Source organism: Colossoma macropomum, unplaced genomic scaffold (genome assembly GCF_904425465.1).
Source record: "Colossoma macropomum unplaced genomic scaffold, Colossoma_macropomum, whole genome shotgun sequence".
In the NCBI taxonomy this organism is placed as follows: domain Eukaryota; kingdom Metazoa; phylum Chordata; class Actinopteri; order Characiformes; family Serrasalmidae; genus Colossoma; species Colossoma macropomum.
Genome location: NW_023494785.1, coordinates 45211098 through 45228115, shown reverse-complemented (window position 1 = coordinate 45228115; position 17018 = coordinate 45211098). Strand labels below are relative to the sequence as shown.

General features: G+C 39.9%; 1 protein-coding gene across 1 annotated transcript in view; it reads left to right on the top strand.

Moving 5' to 3' along the window:
* Positions 1–246: 246 nt before the first annotated feature.
* The window catches only part of nbeal2 (neurobeachin-like 2), a 100945-nt gene continuing 84173 nt past the window's right edge, over positions 247–17018 (top strand). The window contains exon 1 of the mRNA XM_036596554.1: positions 247–705. Coding sequence (XP_036452447.1) covers positions 655–705 — 51 coding nt within the window. The 5' untranslated portion in view covers positions 247–654. The remainder of the gene's footprint in view (positions 706–17018) is intronic.

Genomic DNA, 17018 nt, shown 5'->3' with positions numbered 1-17018 from the left:
AGAATGATCCACCACCCAAATAGTACCTGCTCTGTGAGGGTCCATGGGGGTCCAAGGGGGCTAACAAAGTATGCAGAGAAACAGACGGACTACAGTCTGTAACTGTAGAACTACAGAGTGAAACTAGGTGGTCAGTGAAGCTGATACAGTGGACAGTGAGTGTAGAAACAAGGAGGTGGTTGTAGGGTATGAGCCCTTTAAAGTTCCGCGCGCTCTCCGGCGCCCCGCGCGGACGCGGTTGGGAAGTCTCAGGGCGGAAAGTGAGCGTGCCTGCCTGCCTGTGCGTGCGTAGTGCAGAAAACAGAGCGTTTTTGAAGTTGGTCCGAGACTCTCGCGATCTGGGGGATGCGCGCTCGCGCCCGTACCGTTCTAGGGTGTGTTTTCTTTTTCCACACGTCGCTCGCTTTGCTCTCTGAGATCTGCGCGCGGGTTCGCCGCGACTGAGCCATGCGTCGCGAGACACGGACAACTTTGACTTCTTCAGGAAAGCTGGGAGCTCGAGTCTGCCGCCGCTGAAGAGGAGCATGCACGCGGACGCGTTCCCTTCCGAGCGCGCGCTGGAGCGGAAAAGACGCCGCGTGAGCTTGAAAATATAAACTTAGATGGTCTAAATTGGGTGATTTGGGCGCTGAGCTCGAGAAAGGGAGCCGGAGAATGGCCTCCAAGGAGCGGCTGTACGAGCTGTGGATGTTATTCTACACCAAGGTGAGTGCATGGCTGGCCGCACGCGCGGACAACACCTGTTGACACCTGTTGTTGGTTTGGGGAGTTCAGTTTAGCGGGCTCGCGCATAAATCACCGGTCTTCATCATCGTGTGCACGCTGTTTTTAGATGGTAGTTGAAAAAGAAAACAAACAGCCAAACAAAACGACACTTTCAGGAAGTACGAGGAGGGGGGCGAAAACATTTGACCATATCTCGCCCTGAATGCCGAAGCACGTGCTAAACGCGATAACTGGATAACTGTGGTATAAATCTATTCGCCGTTTACGGTATTGTGGCCAGTTTTATTGTTGTTTTTCAGTTATTCAGTATTACGTACCTGTGAGCCAGGTAGGCAGGTAGGCAGGTAGGCTGTGGTCTGATTGTACACTTCCTTATTGTTTTCCCTGCAAACCCATATTGTTTTAACGACCCACATAATATATGATTGTACTATATTATGCATGCATTGTTAATCTACGGTTGTTATGAAGTTAGCTCCCTATTCGCCGTGCCTCTTGTTGAAATTGTCCATTTCACCTTAAATGACCCGTTCCACCTTAAATGAATAACCCTATTAACCTTATTAATGAATTAAGTGCTTTTCGCCATGCCTCTTTGTTGGAATTGTCCGTTCCACCTTAAATTCTCACTTCCATCTTAAATAAATAACTTCATTAATCTGCAGTTGTTTTTTAAGAAGTCATGAAGTCACAATGCCACCTTGTTGTAATTGTCCATTCCACCTTAAATGATCAGTTCCACCTTAAATGAATAACTTTATTAACCTTCTTAATAAATAACCTTATCAGTCTGCAGTTGTTTTGTAAGAGGTTTTGAAGTCAGCTGCCTATTCGCCATGCCACTTGTTGGAATTCTCTGTTCCACCTTAAATAAATAACCTTATTAATCTATAGTTGTTTTCTAAGTTATGAAGTTAGCTCCCTATTTGCAATGCGCCTTATTGGAATTCCACCTTAAATTATCTGTTCCGCCTTTAATGAATAACACTAAAATACATTTGTTTCTAAGTTATTAAGTTAGCTCTCTATTCGCCATGTCTCTTGTTGGAATTCTCCGTTCCACCTTAAATTCTCTGTTTCACCTTAAATTCTCCGTTCCACCTTAAATGAATAACCTCATTAATCTACAGTTGTTATCTTACAAGTTATGAAGTTAGCTCCCTATTCACTATGCCTCTAGTTGGAATTGTCCGCTTAAATTCTCTGTTCCACCTTAAATAAATAAGCTCATTAATCTACAGTTGTTTTGTAAGAAGTTATGAAGTTAAATCTCTATTCTCTGTGCCTCTTGTTGGAAGTGTCTATTCCACCTTAAATTATCTGTTCCACCTTAAATGAATATCCTCATTAATCTACAGTTGGATTCTTACAAGTTATTAAGTTAGCTCCCATTTCATTATGCCTCTTGATGGAACTGTCCATTCCACCTTAAATGAATAACATTAATATACAGTTGTTTTCTAAGTTATGAAGTTAGCTCCCTATTCCCCATGCCTCTTGTTGGAATTCTCCGTTCCACCTTAAATAACCTCATTAATCTGCAGTTGTTGTCTAAGGGGTTATGAAGTTAGCTCCCTATTCCCCATGCCTCTTGTTGGAACTGTCCATTCCACCTTAAATTCTCCGTTCCACCTTAAATGAATAACTGAATCTCCAGTTGTTTTCTGTTGTGAAGTCAGCTCCCTGTCCGTCGTGCCTCTTGTTGGCCTGCGGCGCCAGAATGAAACTGTTGCTCTACTTAAGGTGGAACATAAAATTCGAATAAGAAGGCAACTAAGGCAGCATTATGCTATTCATTAAAGGGCAATTCCACCCATTTTTCAAAATTTCTACATCGTACTGTCTCTGAGGTGAAAACAGTCATTTAGAGTGGTTCAGTCTGAATTGGTTCATTGTAGAGAACGGTGGCACCAGAAGGCAACTGCTGTACCTTTTAAGGTGGAACGGAGAATTCGAAAAAGAAACACACTCAAACCTCTTTGGGTTTTTGCACTAGCACAACAATAGTGGTCTGTTAGCCTATACACACCTTTCTGAACTTATGTTTTTGAGATATTTCAAGCAGAAATGACTCACTGCTCACGTGAACACTATATGTCATACATTTTATATATGTGGTGCCACACATATGTATGCGTGTATATGTGCCAATGCATTAGAATATGACGTCAGAACATATGCAGTGTCCAGTTTTACTGTACTGCTCGGACTCTTTCTTCATTCACAGTGTTGGTGAATGAATAAGCAGACTGATAGATTATGCAGGGCAAATGTGCCGGGGTGGTCTCTCGCCTCCACTTCACACCCTCTAGTGGTCCATGCTCGCGGCTCGAGGGCTTAGCAACAAAGCACATGCGATCGATGCCTATTTTAGGAGTCATAAGCACAACGTGATGTATATGCTGAAAGGCACGCACGGGGTCGGTCTCGCTCGCCTACAGCCAGTGGGCTTTTATGAATGGTTACCGTGGAAACGGATCCAGCAGGTGTGGGGACGGTCCGGCCGCGGAGGAGCGACGGGGCCTGCTGCTGCTGCTGTGTCGCGCTCCGGCCTAAACGACAGCACTGACACAGCATATGCAGAGTGGAAGTCATAGTACACAGAGCAGATTGGATGATTAACCATCTTCTGAATTATGCAGCAGCCCCTCAATCTGCTCTCGCCGTCGGTGAGACCCCCTCAGACAGCCGCGAGAACATGCTGGGCTGATTTTTCACAAAGGGGGGCCGACTTACTGAGGTTTGTATCAGCGGGGCTGAACGATGTATCATCAGTATCAGTGTATTGTGATATTCACATTAAGGTTTTAGAGACGTTCCAATAGTCGATGTCATGTATAAGAGAAAAAAAAACATTCAAATGTTTTTAAATAAAACTTTTATCATTAAAACTGTTCCAGAACGTTCATAACCTTTTGTATTCATTACAGAAGCAAATCTGAGCTTAATTTAGGAATTTTACCTTATCTTATCTCCACTTAGGAGATTTTAACCTGTTCGATCGAAGTCGACAATCAACTGTCATGTCTGTTGCCCAGGAACTGACCATAGGCACACAGCTGAAACGTAAACATGTAATCAAAATGATTAAGTTAGTTAGCCAGACAGCTGCTGTTACTGATGCTAAAAAGGTCAAACAGAACTAAAGTGTGATAAACTGTAAGTTGTGAATGCTGTGAGAGCGCCCCCTGCTGTTTATAGTGTGTAGAAACACGAACTGTAACAGCGCATCAGCTTGAGTATCTCAGTAAAAACACTGTACCACAGGGGTGTCCGGTCTTATCCGCAAAGGACCAGTGTGGCTGCAGGTTTTCACGCCAACAAAGCAGGAGCTCACCTGATCGGCAGTTTAAGACTGAGACCAGCTGATTAAACAAGTAGAATCAGGTGAGCTCCAGCTGGTTTTGAAGGATAACCTGCAGCCTCACCGGCCCTTTGTGGACAAGATTGGATGCTCTGCTTCACCAGATCAACACCAACTCAAGAAGGCTTTACTGTTTGGGCTTGATGGTTAGCTTTCACTTGGTGGTTAGCTTTTGCATGATGGTTAGCTTTCACTGGATGGTTGGCTTTTCTTGGTGGTTAGCGCTTTCGCTTCATGCTTAGCTTTTCGATGGTTAGCTTGTGCATGGTGGTTGGGTCTTGTCTAGTGGAAATTTAGTGGAAAATTTTTCACAGGACATAAAGCAAGATTAAACACAGATTAAGGTCCACAGAGCTTTAATGATCTGGTTTTATTGAAAAATAAAATAACCAAAACTCTATGTATCTTATCTCTGCGCATCTTAAATATTGTAAGTGTTATAAAATCTTCTAATTGTCTGTTTCAGTTATTAAACTGTGCTGGTCTGGTTGCTCCATCTGACTGACTGGTTGCGCCTCCTGACTTTTCAGACTAATTTGAGACTAAACAGGCATCTACTTAGACACCTGTAGAAACCTTTGTCCTTCAACTTACTTTTTTTCAAATAAATAAACATTATTATAATAATTCCACATTTTCATGGTTCTCCTGAGGTCAGACCCCCATTCTAACCGCATTCTACCATTCTAACTGCGACTCAAACATCACGCTTTTACTAAATCTGTGACCTTGGCATTGCACCATGAAGGCCACTTGGGGTCATTATGATGCAATACCCTGGACCGTCATGTAAAAATAATTTGTTTTTGATTGTGCGGCCTGACATTTGAGGAAGTAAGAATTTGCAGAAAAAAGTTTTTCAGTGAGTTCAGCACTTTTAAAGTTGTCTTATTTTGCAAAATGACTTTTATTTGAAAGTTTTCAAACATAAAATCATGCCAAACTATTTTATTTACAATTTTATAACTAAATTACCTTTTTCGATAGTTTACTTAATCAACATATATGGTTGGACGGTTGCACCACCTGACATTTTTAGACCTTTGAAGGCAAAAAGAAACTAAAATTAATTTTACATGGATGCAATGAAAATTGTTCCACATAAAAGAGGCATTGTAGAATAATTTGATATGCTATGTTTTTATAAATTTTTTTTTTGGTAAAATATGGACTTGGACACGCATGTCATGTCAATGACTCATATATATACAGCGATATAAATGTTTGCCCACTCCGCCCACTGCTACCTGGCCCTACGTGTGAGCAACACGTTTTCACCACAACCCTCAGTTTACACTAACAGCAAACCCAGATTTTCCTGTTCTGCTGCTCAGCTGAGGCAGTAAAGCATGACTGAGTGGTTGACGTGGATAATTCTGCCAGTTGTATTGTCCACAGATAGCTTGGAGCTCGGTGGTGTGGTGATCAGCAGAGCTGCGCTCGTTGATGCCGTCACCCTGTCATCATTTTTATTGTTGCTTTTGTTTTGAATTATGCTTTCTTTGACGGTTCAATGCATTCCAAGTGCTCTGAATGCTGTTTGGAGCTCCCATTGTGATGTTTGTTTCTGGTATTTCATGTTCTGAGATGCTAACCTGATAAAGGAGCTAATTTGGACTGTGTTTTTGCTGTGGCTTCATTCAAAGCCTTCTTCTTCCACACCCTTAACACGAGTCACTTGACAGTGGAGCTGAGGAATGAGCCCTTAGTTCACCTGACGTCATTGAGCAAGGCAAAACGCTCAGTATTGTTTTTAAAAATGTGAACAGAATTTAGATTTAGGAGCACCAGAGTGAGAACAAACTGGACGCGAATGCCGGGAGGTTTATACACTGTGCAGTGCAGCATCATCATAGAAACCAAAACAGAAACCGAGCTCTGTTCCGTATTTGCAGGTAATACGGATCAAATTAAAGCCAAGTATGTCGATTTTGTGTGCTGTATTTAAATGCAATACCAAAACGATGACTAAACAAAATCAATCAGCAGCTAAAGGCTTTTATAGAACGAACAGCGACCTCACACACTCAGACGGAGGAACCTCCTGAGTGGACCGATGAAGTTGACTGCACTGAGCAGTTACACTAGGAGGAAGTGTGTTCAGTGTAGTTTGTAGGTGTGCTGAAGATCGAGGCGTCAGAGCTGTTTGAAATGAAGAAGCGCTCGACTATCTTCACTGAGTCAGATCAATCAGCTCAGATCACCAATGAGAACCTGCTCCTCCAGCTCCCGCACGCCTCCTCATTCAGCAGCACTGACTGCTTATTCTGAAAAAGCTAAGTTAGCAGCATTTTCTACCATTTCATTCTCAACAAGTCCTATTTTGTGGGTTCTGTTCAAGCCGGTTCCCTCACTTCGAAAAAAAGGCCATATAGTATCTCATAATAATGAGAACGTGTCTCATAATTATGACTTAAGATCTCATAATAAATAATTTATTCTCATAGTTCCTACTGTGGCACATTCATGAGAAGTCATAAAGAGCAAGGATGCCATTATTATGAGATAGCAAGTCATAATTATGAGATACTAAGTTGTAATTATGACATTGGAAGTCCTGATTATGAGATAATAAGTTATAATTATGAGATTATAAATCATAATTTTGAGATTATAAATTCTAATTATAAGATTGTAAATCATAATTATGAGATTCTAAATTGTAATTCTGAGATTTTAAGTCATAACTATGAGATTCTAAGTTGTAATTATGAGATTGTAAGTCATAATTATGAGATTCTAAGTTGTAATTATGAGATTGTAAGTCATAATTATGAGATTCTAAGTTGTAATTTTGAGATTTTAAGTCATAACTATGAGATTCTAAGTTGTAATTATGAGATTGTAAATCATAATTATGAGATTCTGAGTTGTAATTATGAAATTGTATGTCGTAATTATGAGATTATAAATCGTAATTATGCGATACAAAGTTGTAACTATGAGATACTAAGATGTAATTATGAGATTGTAATTAAGTGATTGTGAGATTATAATTATGAGATAAGGAAACATTAATAATCTATGCGCATATCTCACACCAGCACAGCTCCTTTTTAAAAAGCTCCTTTCTGACAAAAGGTTTCAAAGCATCTCATGTAGAACATCTGGGTTTAGTAACAGTTCCTATCCTTCTGCAGTCGCCACAATCTTAACCTTGTTTATTTATGTCAGTGTTTGTATTTTTGATTGAGATTATGGATGTTTTGTGTAAGAGTGTATATTGTTTGTGTGTTTGAGCAGCACTGAAAGAAACTCCTGTACTGACTGATACGGCAACAAAGTATTGAAACATGAATATTGAAGTCATATATGTGAGATACTAAATAATTAGCAGATACTACGTCATGTTAGATTGCAAATCATAATTATCAGATAATAAGTGCTGTTAATCTGATGGGGGCAGTTTTAGTGTCTACCAGGTGGTTGTTAGGAGGCCCATTTTCTCTGGAGCTTTTAATCAGGCTTCACTTATTTTCCTGTGCCTTTCTATTTCTTTATGCAAGTGAATTATTTTATATCTAATCTCATCAGAAAGATCTGTGACCTTGTACTTGACTGGAAATCAATGACTTTCACAGTTGTGAGGACATGCAGTTTGCATGGTGCTCATTATGGGTCATAAGTTTCTCTTACTTGTTAGCTGCATTAGCCTCGTAGCTCCAGTACAAATACAAGGTTGCTTTTCAGGAAGACGACAAAACATTCTTAACTTTGAGTGGAAGTTATTGTAAAAAGATTTTTAGACTATTTTCAATTGGTCAAGGCATCTGAAGTTTTCAAATTATGTCTAAAATATTCCAGTTTTCACTGCATTTGACTTTCTCCCTCCTTATGCAAGTGGATTATCTTATCTCATAAATATCTCCTAAAGATTTGTTCAATGGTGGTTTTTACTGGAAATTACGACATCATTTCCAAAAAAGTTGGGACGCTGTGCCGAATGTAAATAAAAACAGAATGAAATGATGTGCAAATCATTTAAACCCTGTATTTCATTGAAAAAGACAACATATGAAATGTTGAAACTGAGAAATTTTATTGTTTTTTGAAAAATATTTGCACATTTTGAATTTGATGCCAGCAACACCTTCCAAAAAAATTTGGACGGGGGCCTATTTACCACTGTGTTTCATCACCTCTTCTTTAACTACACTCTGTAAGCGTTTGGGAACTGAGGAGACACTGCTGTAGTTTAGAAAGTGAAATGTTTTCCTGTTCTTGTTTGATACAGGATTTCAGCTGCTCATCACATTTGTCGTATTATTCATTTCATAATGCACCAAATGTTATCAGTGATGACAGGTCTGGACTGCAGACAGGTCAGTTTAGTGCCGGACTCTTTTAATACGGAGCAATGCTGCTGTAATACATGCAGAATGTGGTTTAACATTGTCTTGCTGAAATAATCAAGGCCTTCCCTGAAAAAGATGTCGTCTGGATGGCCGCATATTTCTCAGTTTCAACGTTTCATATGTTGTCTTTGTTCTATTTTCAATGAAATACAGGGTTTAAATGATTTGCACATCATTCCATTTTGTTTTTATTTACAATTTGCACAGCATCCCAACTTTTTTGGAAATGGGGTTGTAAATAAATAAAAGGTGCTCTGACTTTTATACTGTGCTGTAAATGTTATCATTGTCAGATCAAAACCAAGCAAGAAGCAAGAGTGGAGCTTGATTTTCTCCTCTCTCTCAAAGATAAAAGTGCTGTTTATCTGATGGGGGCAGGTCTGGTGGTCTACCAGCTCTTGCATGGTTTTTTTTTTCGATGTCCCAGATTCGTTTTTTCGGTGAAACAGGCTCTTCAAACAGCTGAAGACAGTGATCAGTGCTCTGGAAGCACCGATGATACCCAGAAAAGCGCATCGTGATAGAACTGATCTGATAAAGATATCGCTGTATCGCTGTATCGCTCACCGATGTTGTTGTTTTTGTCTCTCAGCTGTTTACCAGGCTGTGTTTGACCTCTGTCTGAGCGCAGATGTATCAGAGCTGGACCGCTTCCTCCTGCCGGTGCTGCTGGGAGGACAGCAGTGATGTGATAAAACCACTTCCTGTCGCGGCTGCTGTCACTGGTTACCTCTCAGAAGAGCCCGTTTGAACAGGGCTCACTGAGAGGAGGACGGGCCATCAGCTTGCTGAGGCCTGCCACTAATCTGAGCTAGTCCCTGCGTACAGGCGGAGTGACACGCAAATTTCACAGAATGGTCTGTGCTGCGGTTTGTAGGCCACCATACGGTGCATTTTGGAGACAGCAATCATTTTACTTTCGTTTTTAGGACCGAACAGAAAAGAAAAGCTGTCGCCCTCAGAAGAAAACCTTGTAACTCCATTTTTGTTGCGTTTTATTTTTTATCTGTTGCAATTTTATGATGAATGGACCAATAGCAGTGCTTCAAAAATGCTTCAAAATTGTTTAAAAGTTCCTTTTGAAGTTACAAGACTTTTCCTTCTCTTGAGATACAGAGTTTTGCATGTGAAGTCGGTTTGTCAAATACATTTGAAAATGTATGAAAAATTTTGCTTGCACTGATAAAAGTGAAGTTCAGCTGAACTTAAAATGTTAAAGTAACTGATTACACTGCTTTTCTTGAGTTAACTGACCTTAAGGACACCAGAGGTCATCCAACTCAAACTTCTACATCTCCTGTTCAGCATCTCAGTTATGTAAACAATATAGAACATGAGTTTTTTACTGAGTTTCTCCCCCAGCTGGACGTTTTCCCTCTTGGTTCCTGCTCTTGGTTACCCACTTACGGATGGCTGTGGCATCACTTGGGTTCAAACTTACAACCCCCAAAATTACTCATATTTCTGTCTCGCGCTCAGTGTGTGTGTTTTAAGTGTGTGAGGCAGTAGCGGCTACTGTCACAACACACATATATAATAACTAGACAGAAATAAGTAAATAAATAAATTAACAAAATTTCATCATGTGACTCCACCACGTCCAGTCTGCAACGTGGGAGCTAAGGCTACGTTCACACAGCATGTAAAAGTGGCCCAAATCTGATTTTCTCACCAAATCTGATTTTTTTGTTTGTCTGTTCAGATCTTAAATGTGATCTGTATCATCAGTCTGAACAGATCAGCTCCTAAACTGACCCACATGCGCTAAAGAACAGAGCGTCACGCTGCTTCACGGCTCATCCAGAGGTAAACAATCACGACCACCAACGAGCGCCAGTCGCTCCCGGAGGATCAGCTTCATCTTCACCAGCATCACAGGAGCCATCATGAAGCTTCACTGACTGACAGCTGGGCTCATCACCCAGAATGTGTTCGAGCTGTAAAAAGGGCGCGGTCACTTCTTTGGTTCGCGTCCTCGGATTCTTTAAACTTTGCGTTCAGACTTTTAACTGTTCTTTGACGCTGCAGCCTCGTTCTCCTGCGGCCGCGTTCGGATACTTCTTTAGAAACCTCTTCAAACACGGAGGGTTCTGGATAAATCTCTTAATTTTAGTACAGAAACATCAGACCAAATGTTTCTGAGTCTCAGCAGCGCAAAATTATGACGAATGTCGAGTTGGATTGACGTAAAAGCCGTATGACTTCCGATCTGGCTGCTGAGACGATTTACATTAAGATATGCAGATATTTACAGTACAAACCTTGTCAGTGAACTATGAGGGCAAAAAAACAAACAAACAAAAAAACTAAAAACAAAATAATCGTTGATTAATCATAATCGAGGTAAAATATTCAGTTAATCATGATACTGATTTGAGGTCATATCGCCCAGCACTACTAGAAAGTAAATTTCCTAGTTTGCAGTTGAATTCAAGTTTGGTGTGAAATGATTCGTGGCTGACTTAAAATTTCATGTTCCCTGCACACTGGACAGAAAGTTAACATTCCAGCATCCGGATTCAGAAGAAATCACCGCTGTCATTCCATGGATTTATGTGGGTCTGATGAGGGTAGATAGTGTGGGCCGGAACTGGAACGTCACTGGTTTACTATCGCGGTTTAAATTTGTGTGACGTTTGCGATTTGGCTCTTTATTATCATGCTAATTAAAGTTTATGTGTGTGAGCTGTAATCAGAGAGATTCAGAGTGGTTTGGTGTGAAATGGTTCAGATGTCTTTACAGTGGTGGTGATAGGAACCAGGGGTCGCCATGACTACAACACAGATATAGACATTTTATTTACTATCCAGAACCACCAGTGAACCTACACGAGTCTTCTGAGCTTATATGGAATGTTGATGATGGAAAATAGTGGAAAATATGAAATAATAAGTTTTCTTTGGGGACTATTTTGCCTCACAGCGCCCTGCATGTATCCCTCCACCATGAATGGAGTTTAAGTTCTCTAAACTATCATAAAACAGTGTCTCAGTCATCAGGCAGGGAATTCATAACCATTTCATGTAGTAACTTTCTGTGAGGGAGGGAATGCTGAGATGCACACAGTTGCGCCTGTGTTGCAGAGTCAGTTGCAGGGTTGTCTTGTCATTCTGTGAGTTTTTCAGGCAGCTGAATGTCAGGGTTTGGGTGTGTGTGTGTGATGTGAGTAATCTGGAGGGTTCCACTGATCTGGCTGCTATTTCTGCAAACACCTTCCTCCTAAAGTCGCCCAAACGGGTTTCCGTTTTACTGAATTATTTCTGAAGGTCTTGTGTGGCAGAGAAATGTGTCGCCTGTGGCTGATGTTCAATCTGAGGCTGTTAACACTAACGCGGGTGAAGCGAAAAACGGGTTCTTTACGTAGTCAAACAGGATCCTGTGGGCTGTTTTATACCATAACAGTGACTTTTTCACCACGAGTGTTTCTGATGAGTGAATTCTCTCCTATATTATTTTAACCTCCTCTTGGTGTCTGTATTATAGCAGCATTTAGACGCAGATAAGAGGCTGAAGGGCAGCATTCATAACGCTACATGACACCTACACAGGCCTTTCAACTGACATAAACCTACATAAGCTTTGACGTTTTCCAACAGGCGTCAGCTTTCATAAAGGCTGCTTTTGTCCATTTTGCCAAGTGTTACGCTCTTTATAAATGTCTGTATTCATCTAGTTAAATCAAACTATTAAAAATAAACAATGCAGTAATCAGATCTTAGACATTTACAGTGATTCTGTTCTGATCTATTTAAACCCAAGACATTAATAGAGACAGTAATAAGCTAAATATATATACACACTCATACAACATATATATAAAATATAGGGTACTTTCTGCAGGAGGTGTCTGTCCCAAACTCTAACCCCTAAATTTGCACTCGCAAAAATAATACTTACATTTATTTTGTATTTTTAAAAGTTTAAAGATTTGGATTTATCATGTGTTTAAATTTTAAATTAAAAAATGCTGCCTCACATTTTCATGACTCTCCCGTGACACAAAAGCTGTGTCTCATTTACTGTGTAATATAATGCACTCTTTAAAAAAAAGGTTCTTCAAGGGTTCTAGTAAAGAAAAAGGTTCCGTACAGAACCATGCACACTCAAAGTTTGAATGCTGCATTTGCATGCTTAAATGGTTCACTGCATGGTGAAATGGTTCCTCAGACTGATGGAGAATGTTATATATGGTTCTGTATGGCACCAAAAAGGGTTCTGCTATAGTTTTGATGTTGAGCTTGTGACAATTGCAGAGCTTTTTTGGTGCTATATGGAACCAACACGAACCATTTCACCATGCAAAGAACCCTTTAAGCATGCAAATGGCTCTGTATAGAAGTCATGGTTCTAAATAGAGCCATTGTTTTTACTAAAGAACCCTTGAAGAACCATCTTTGATGTTATAATGTTCTAATGTTACTTTATTACATATAAACATGTACCACACATTTGTTTTTTATTATATATTATACATATTCATTATATATATATATATATATATATATATATATATATATGAACTCGATACATATATACATTATGTATATATAGTGATATAATTTATATAATAAAAATATAATAAAACATTATACATATATATGAAATAAAAATATTTGTGAAAAAGTTTGATTTTTTTAGATATAAAAAACAATTGTTTTGGAATGTTCAGTCATTAATTTTAAAATTTATAAAAAAAAATAAAAATAAAATATATAATGTAAAGATTCACTCAAAGCTAAAGGGTTTTAGTCTAAAGTCTGATCAGTAAAAATCTGAAATGTGTTCAAGCTCTGATTTTGAACCAGTTCAGCAGAATCATATTTTAGTGTAATTGATAATTACAGCTGTAGTGAAGTCAGATCTACACCCTATATAATCAGCCTCACTCTGCTTGTCCTGCTGATGGCTGGATGCTGATCATTCCTGCGAGCTGAAAGCTGATTTTGATGAGCGTTTTCTGTTGTCAGAACAAACAATAAACCTGCCCGTCTCAATGGATTCTGTGCTTTGTAGAATTTCTGAGTGGGCGTCTTTATTGTGAGCCTTTTCTCACGCATCAAGTCAGGTTTTCGGGATTATCGTGCGGCTCAGCCCAAAGCCTGAGTTTATCATGCTCATTTTTGATGTTCATAATTGTATTTTTGCTCTACTAGAACAGATTTACAGCTTCAGTGTTCCAAAAACACATTGTTTTCCTCTTCCTGTTTATCTCTATTCACCCTCTGTCTAAAACGCTCTGTTAGAGCTCCTGTGTCTTTAAGCCCCGCCTCCCGATGAGCCCAGTGTGCTCTGATTGGTCGGCTCGTGCACTCCGTTCTGATCGGTCGGCTTCCATAGCGGTTCCGCCCCTCCAAGTTCCGCCCCTGTCCTGCAGTCTACAGACAGACCCTTCTCTCCTGAGCAGCTGTAAACTCTGCTGTGGCTTTTTCTCCAGCGGCGTCGGTTCTGCCGGATCAGTTTGATCCAGAGTGAAAACACACTCTTCCTCCTCCAGTAGCCGCTGTGCGCTGTGTGAGGGGGCCGAGCTCACTGGTAGGCGGGCAGTAAGGACTGTGTTACGAGATGATGTCATCCTGTAACAAAGGAAAAGGGCTGGAATTTCAGGCAGCTGAGAAAAGTGGGTTCTGTGGGAGAGAGTTTCTCCCTCTGGAGGGAACACTGAGCTTTGGGACTCTGCAGAACATTTACATGCACAAAAAGATACAACACACTAAAAAAGGGAAAAGCATAATAAATGTCCCCTTTAAGGAACTGAGCTATTCCTTAAAGAGGACCTTTATTATGCTTTTCCCTTTTTTAGTGTGTTGTATCTTTTTGTGCATGTGAAATCGGGCAAACATGCTGTGGCTAACGACACTTTCATTCATTGTCAGCAATATTAGACAGTTTCATTCTGAACGGGTCCTTTGAGGAGCACTGTGCAGAAGTCTGAGACTCCCTTTTATTTATTTATTTTCCAGTCAAAACAGCCGTTAAAATTGCAGTGTGTAAGATTTTTGGGGATCTATAAGCAGAAATGGAATAGAGTGAACGAAACCATTTTTTTATTAATGTATAATAACCTGTAACTACGAATCGTTGTGTTGTCGTTATCTTAGAATGAGCCCATCATATCTACATAGGTAGCGGCTCCTCCTCAACAGAGGCCGCCATGTTGTGCCGCCATGTTTCTACAGCAGCCCAGAACGGACAAACCAAGCACTGACTCTAGAGGGCGCCTTTTAAATTTTTAAAATGAAAGTGGCAGCTTGAATTTGGTGGCACTGTAGCTCCAGTTGGAAGACGCAGAAAGAGGAAGGAGGGGGGTTCAGCTGGGTGCAGTCTGCAGCCTCACCACTAGAGGCCACATTCTTTTCAGGAGACTCACTTTCAGTTTCTCAAAGAATCTGCAGACACACCTCCAAAGTTCAGTCTTAGAAGCTGGTTGATGATTTTCTGAAGTAATCAAACACATTCAGTGGTGTTGAGCTCTGGACTCTGGGGTGGTCAGTCCATCGTTCAGCTTCTTTGTTTGATGTGTCCGTCTCCTTTTCTCAGTGAGGTTCTTCTTGATCAGCTACACATCCTTTCAGACCCACAGCGCTGAGTCGTCTTCTCACAGTGGAAGGATGGACAGAAACACCTGTGGATGTTTTCAGATCTGAAGCAGCTTGATTTTCTCCTCTCTCTCAGAGATGAAAGCTTTAAGTGCTGTTTATCTGATGGGGGCAGTTTTGCGGTCGACCAGGTCTTCCAGGTGGTCATGTTTTGAGCTCCAACGTTCACTCATTTTCACTTTGATTTTCTCCTTCCTTATGAAAGTAGATTATCTCATATCTAATCTTACAAATATATCCTGAAAAAATAATAACTTAGTAGTTAATGGTGGTTTTTAGTGGCCTGTATTATATAAACTCTCACTGTCATGACAAAACTTGGCTTCTCTCTTTTTGTCCACCTGCCCTTTACAGTGTGTTAGAACCTCATCATGAAGGAATGATTAGAAAGGCTTCAAAATGAACGGTAAAAAGAAATTGTTCATTAACTTACATTTAAAGTCAAAAGCTATTTTTCTTCTCCTATAAAGTTACTGTTTTGGAGAAACATGGATGTGGACCTAGGTGTTACATTAACCTGACACATTTACAGAAAGGAAACCCACTGTTTATTTAGATTAGACAGACAGACAGACAGACAGATACGTTATTGATCCCAAGGGAAATTCAGCAGCCAGTGTGAGTCACACAACACAGCACAGTTATAATAATAAGGGTGAAACAACATAAAAAGAAAGATATGTACAGAAAAACCATCTACAGGCATGTATACAAATACAAATGTACAAAAATCTGCAGGAAGATCTATCCTGAGATAAAGGCAGGTAACAGCATATAATCACAGTACTGAGTAAATATGTGCATATACTGGTACGGAGATGAAGTGTCCAGGTGTGGAGTGTCCAGATGTGCAAGATAATTGTCTTATATTAAGATATACCTTTATATCTTTATACTTTAAAGACAGTTATGTGTTTAACTGCCGTTGTGTGTTACCTGACGCAGTGCTAAAACTAAAACTCAGTATTGTTCTGTGACGGTACACGTGATCTAGCGATCAGGACAGTAAATCAGCCGCTCTAGTTCAGAGTGCAGAGATCTCCTCTGTTCTGCTTTTAGCCATAATCATGTAGCAGCTCAGTGACTCAGCGAGTGATCACATAATGACTGCTCACTACAGCCTGCAGACCCAGCCTGAGAAACACTTCAGCACTGCAGCAGAGTCTGCAGCCTCAGCTCAGTCTGTATAGCATAGCGCCCCTCGGCTTTACATCTGCTGTATAAAATCAGGGTAAAATTACTCACAGCGCATAAAGAGGCTGCAGAAACAAAACACAGGTGATGCTTCCAGTGGTTCTGTTAGCTGAGTATGTATATCGCTGCTGTCGGAAGAAAACCTCGTATCTCTATTTTTCAGTTTTTGACATAATTTGAAAATGCCTGTTACCCTTTACGTTGTATGTAAATTTTATGATGAATGGACTAAAAGAAATGACCCAAAATTACTTGGAAAAAAGTCTGGTTCCATTGACTTACATTAAAAGTAAAGTAGGTTTTTTCCTCTTCTGTAAAGTTACCATTTCGAAGATACGAGGTTTTGTTCCGAGAACAGCGTTATGCAATATATATTATATGCAGTAATATGTATTTTCAGCTTAGTTCTACATGCTCGACACAAGCACAAGATGAGTGGAAGATCAAGATCAAGTGTAGTATCTGTTCTTATCAGTGTAATATATATATATTAAAAAACAATAAATTTTCTCAGATTTAACATTTGATATGTTGTCTTTGTACTATTTTCAATTAAATATAGGCTTTAAATAATTTGCACATAATTGAATTTTGTTTTTATTTACATTTTGCTCAGCGTCCCAACTTTTTTGGAAATGGGGTTGTCAGAAGAAAACCTCGTATCTCCAAAACGGTAACTTTACAGGAGAAGGAAAAAACATACTTTACTTTTAATGTAAGTCAATGGAACCAGACTTTTTTTCCAAGTCATTTTGAGTCGTTTCTTTTGGTCCATTCATCAT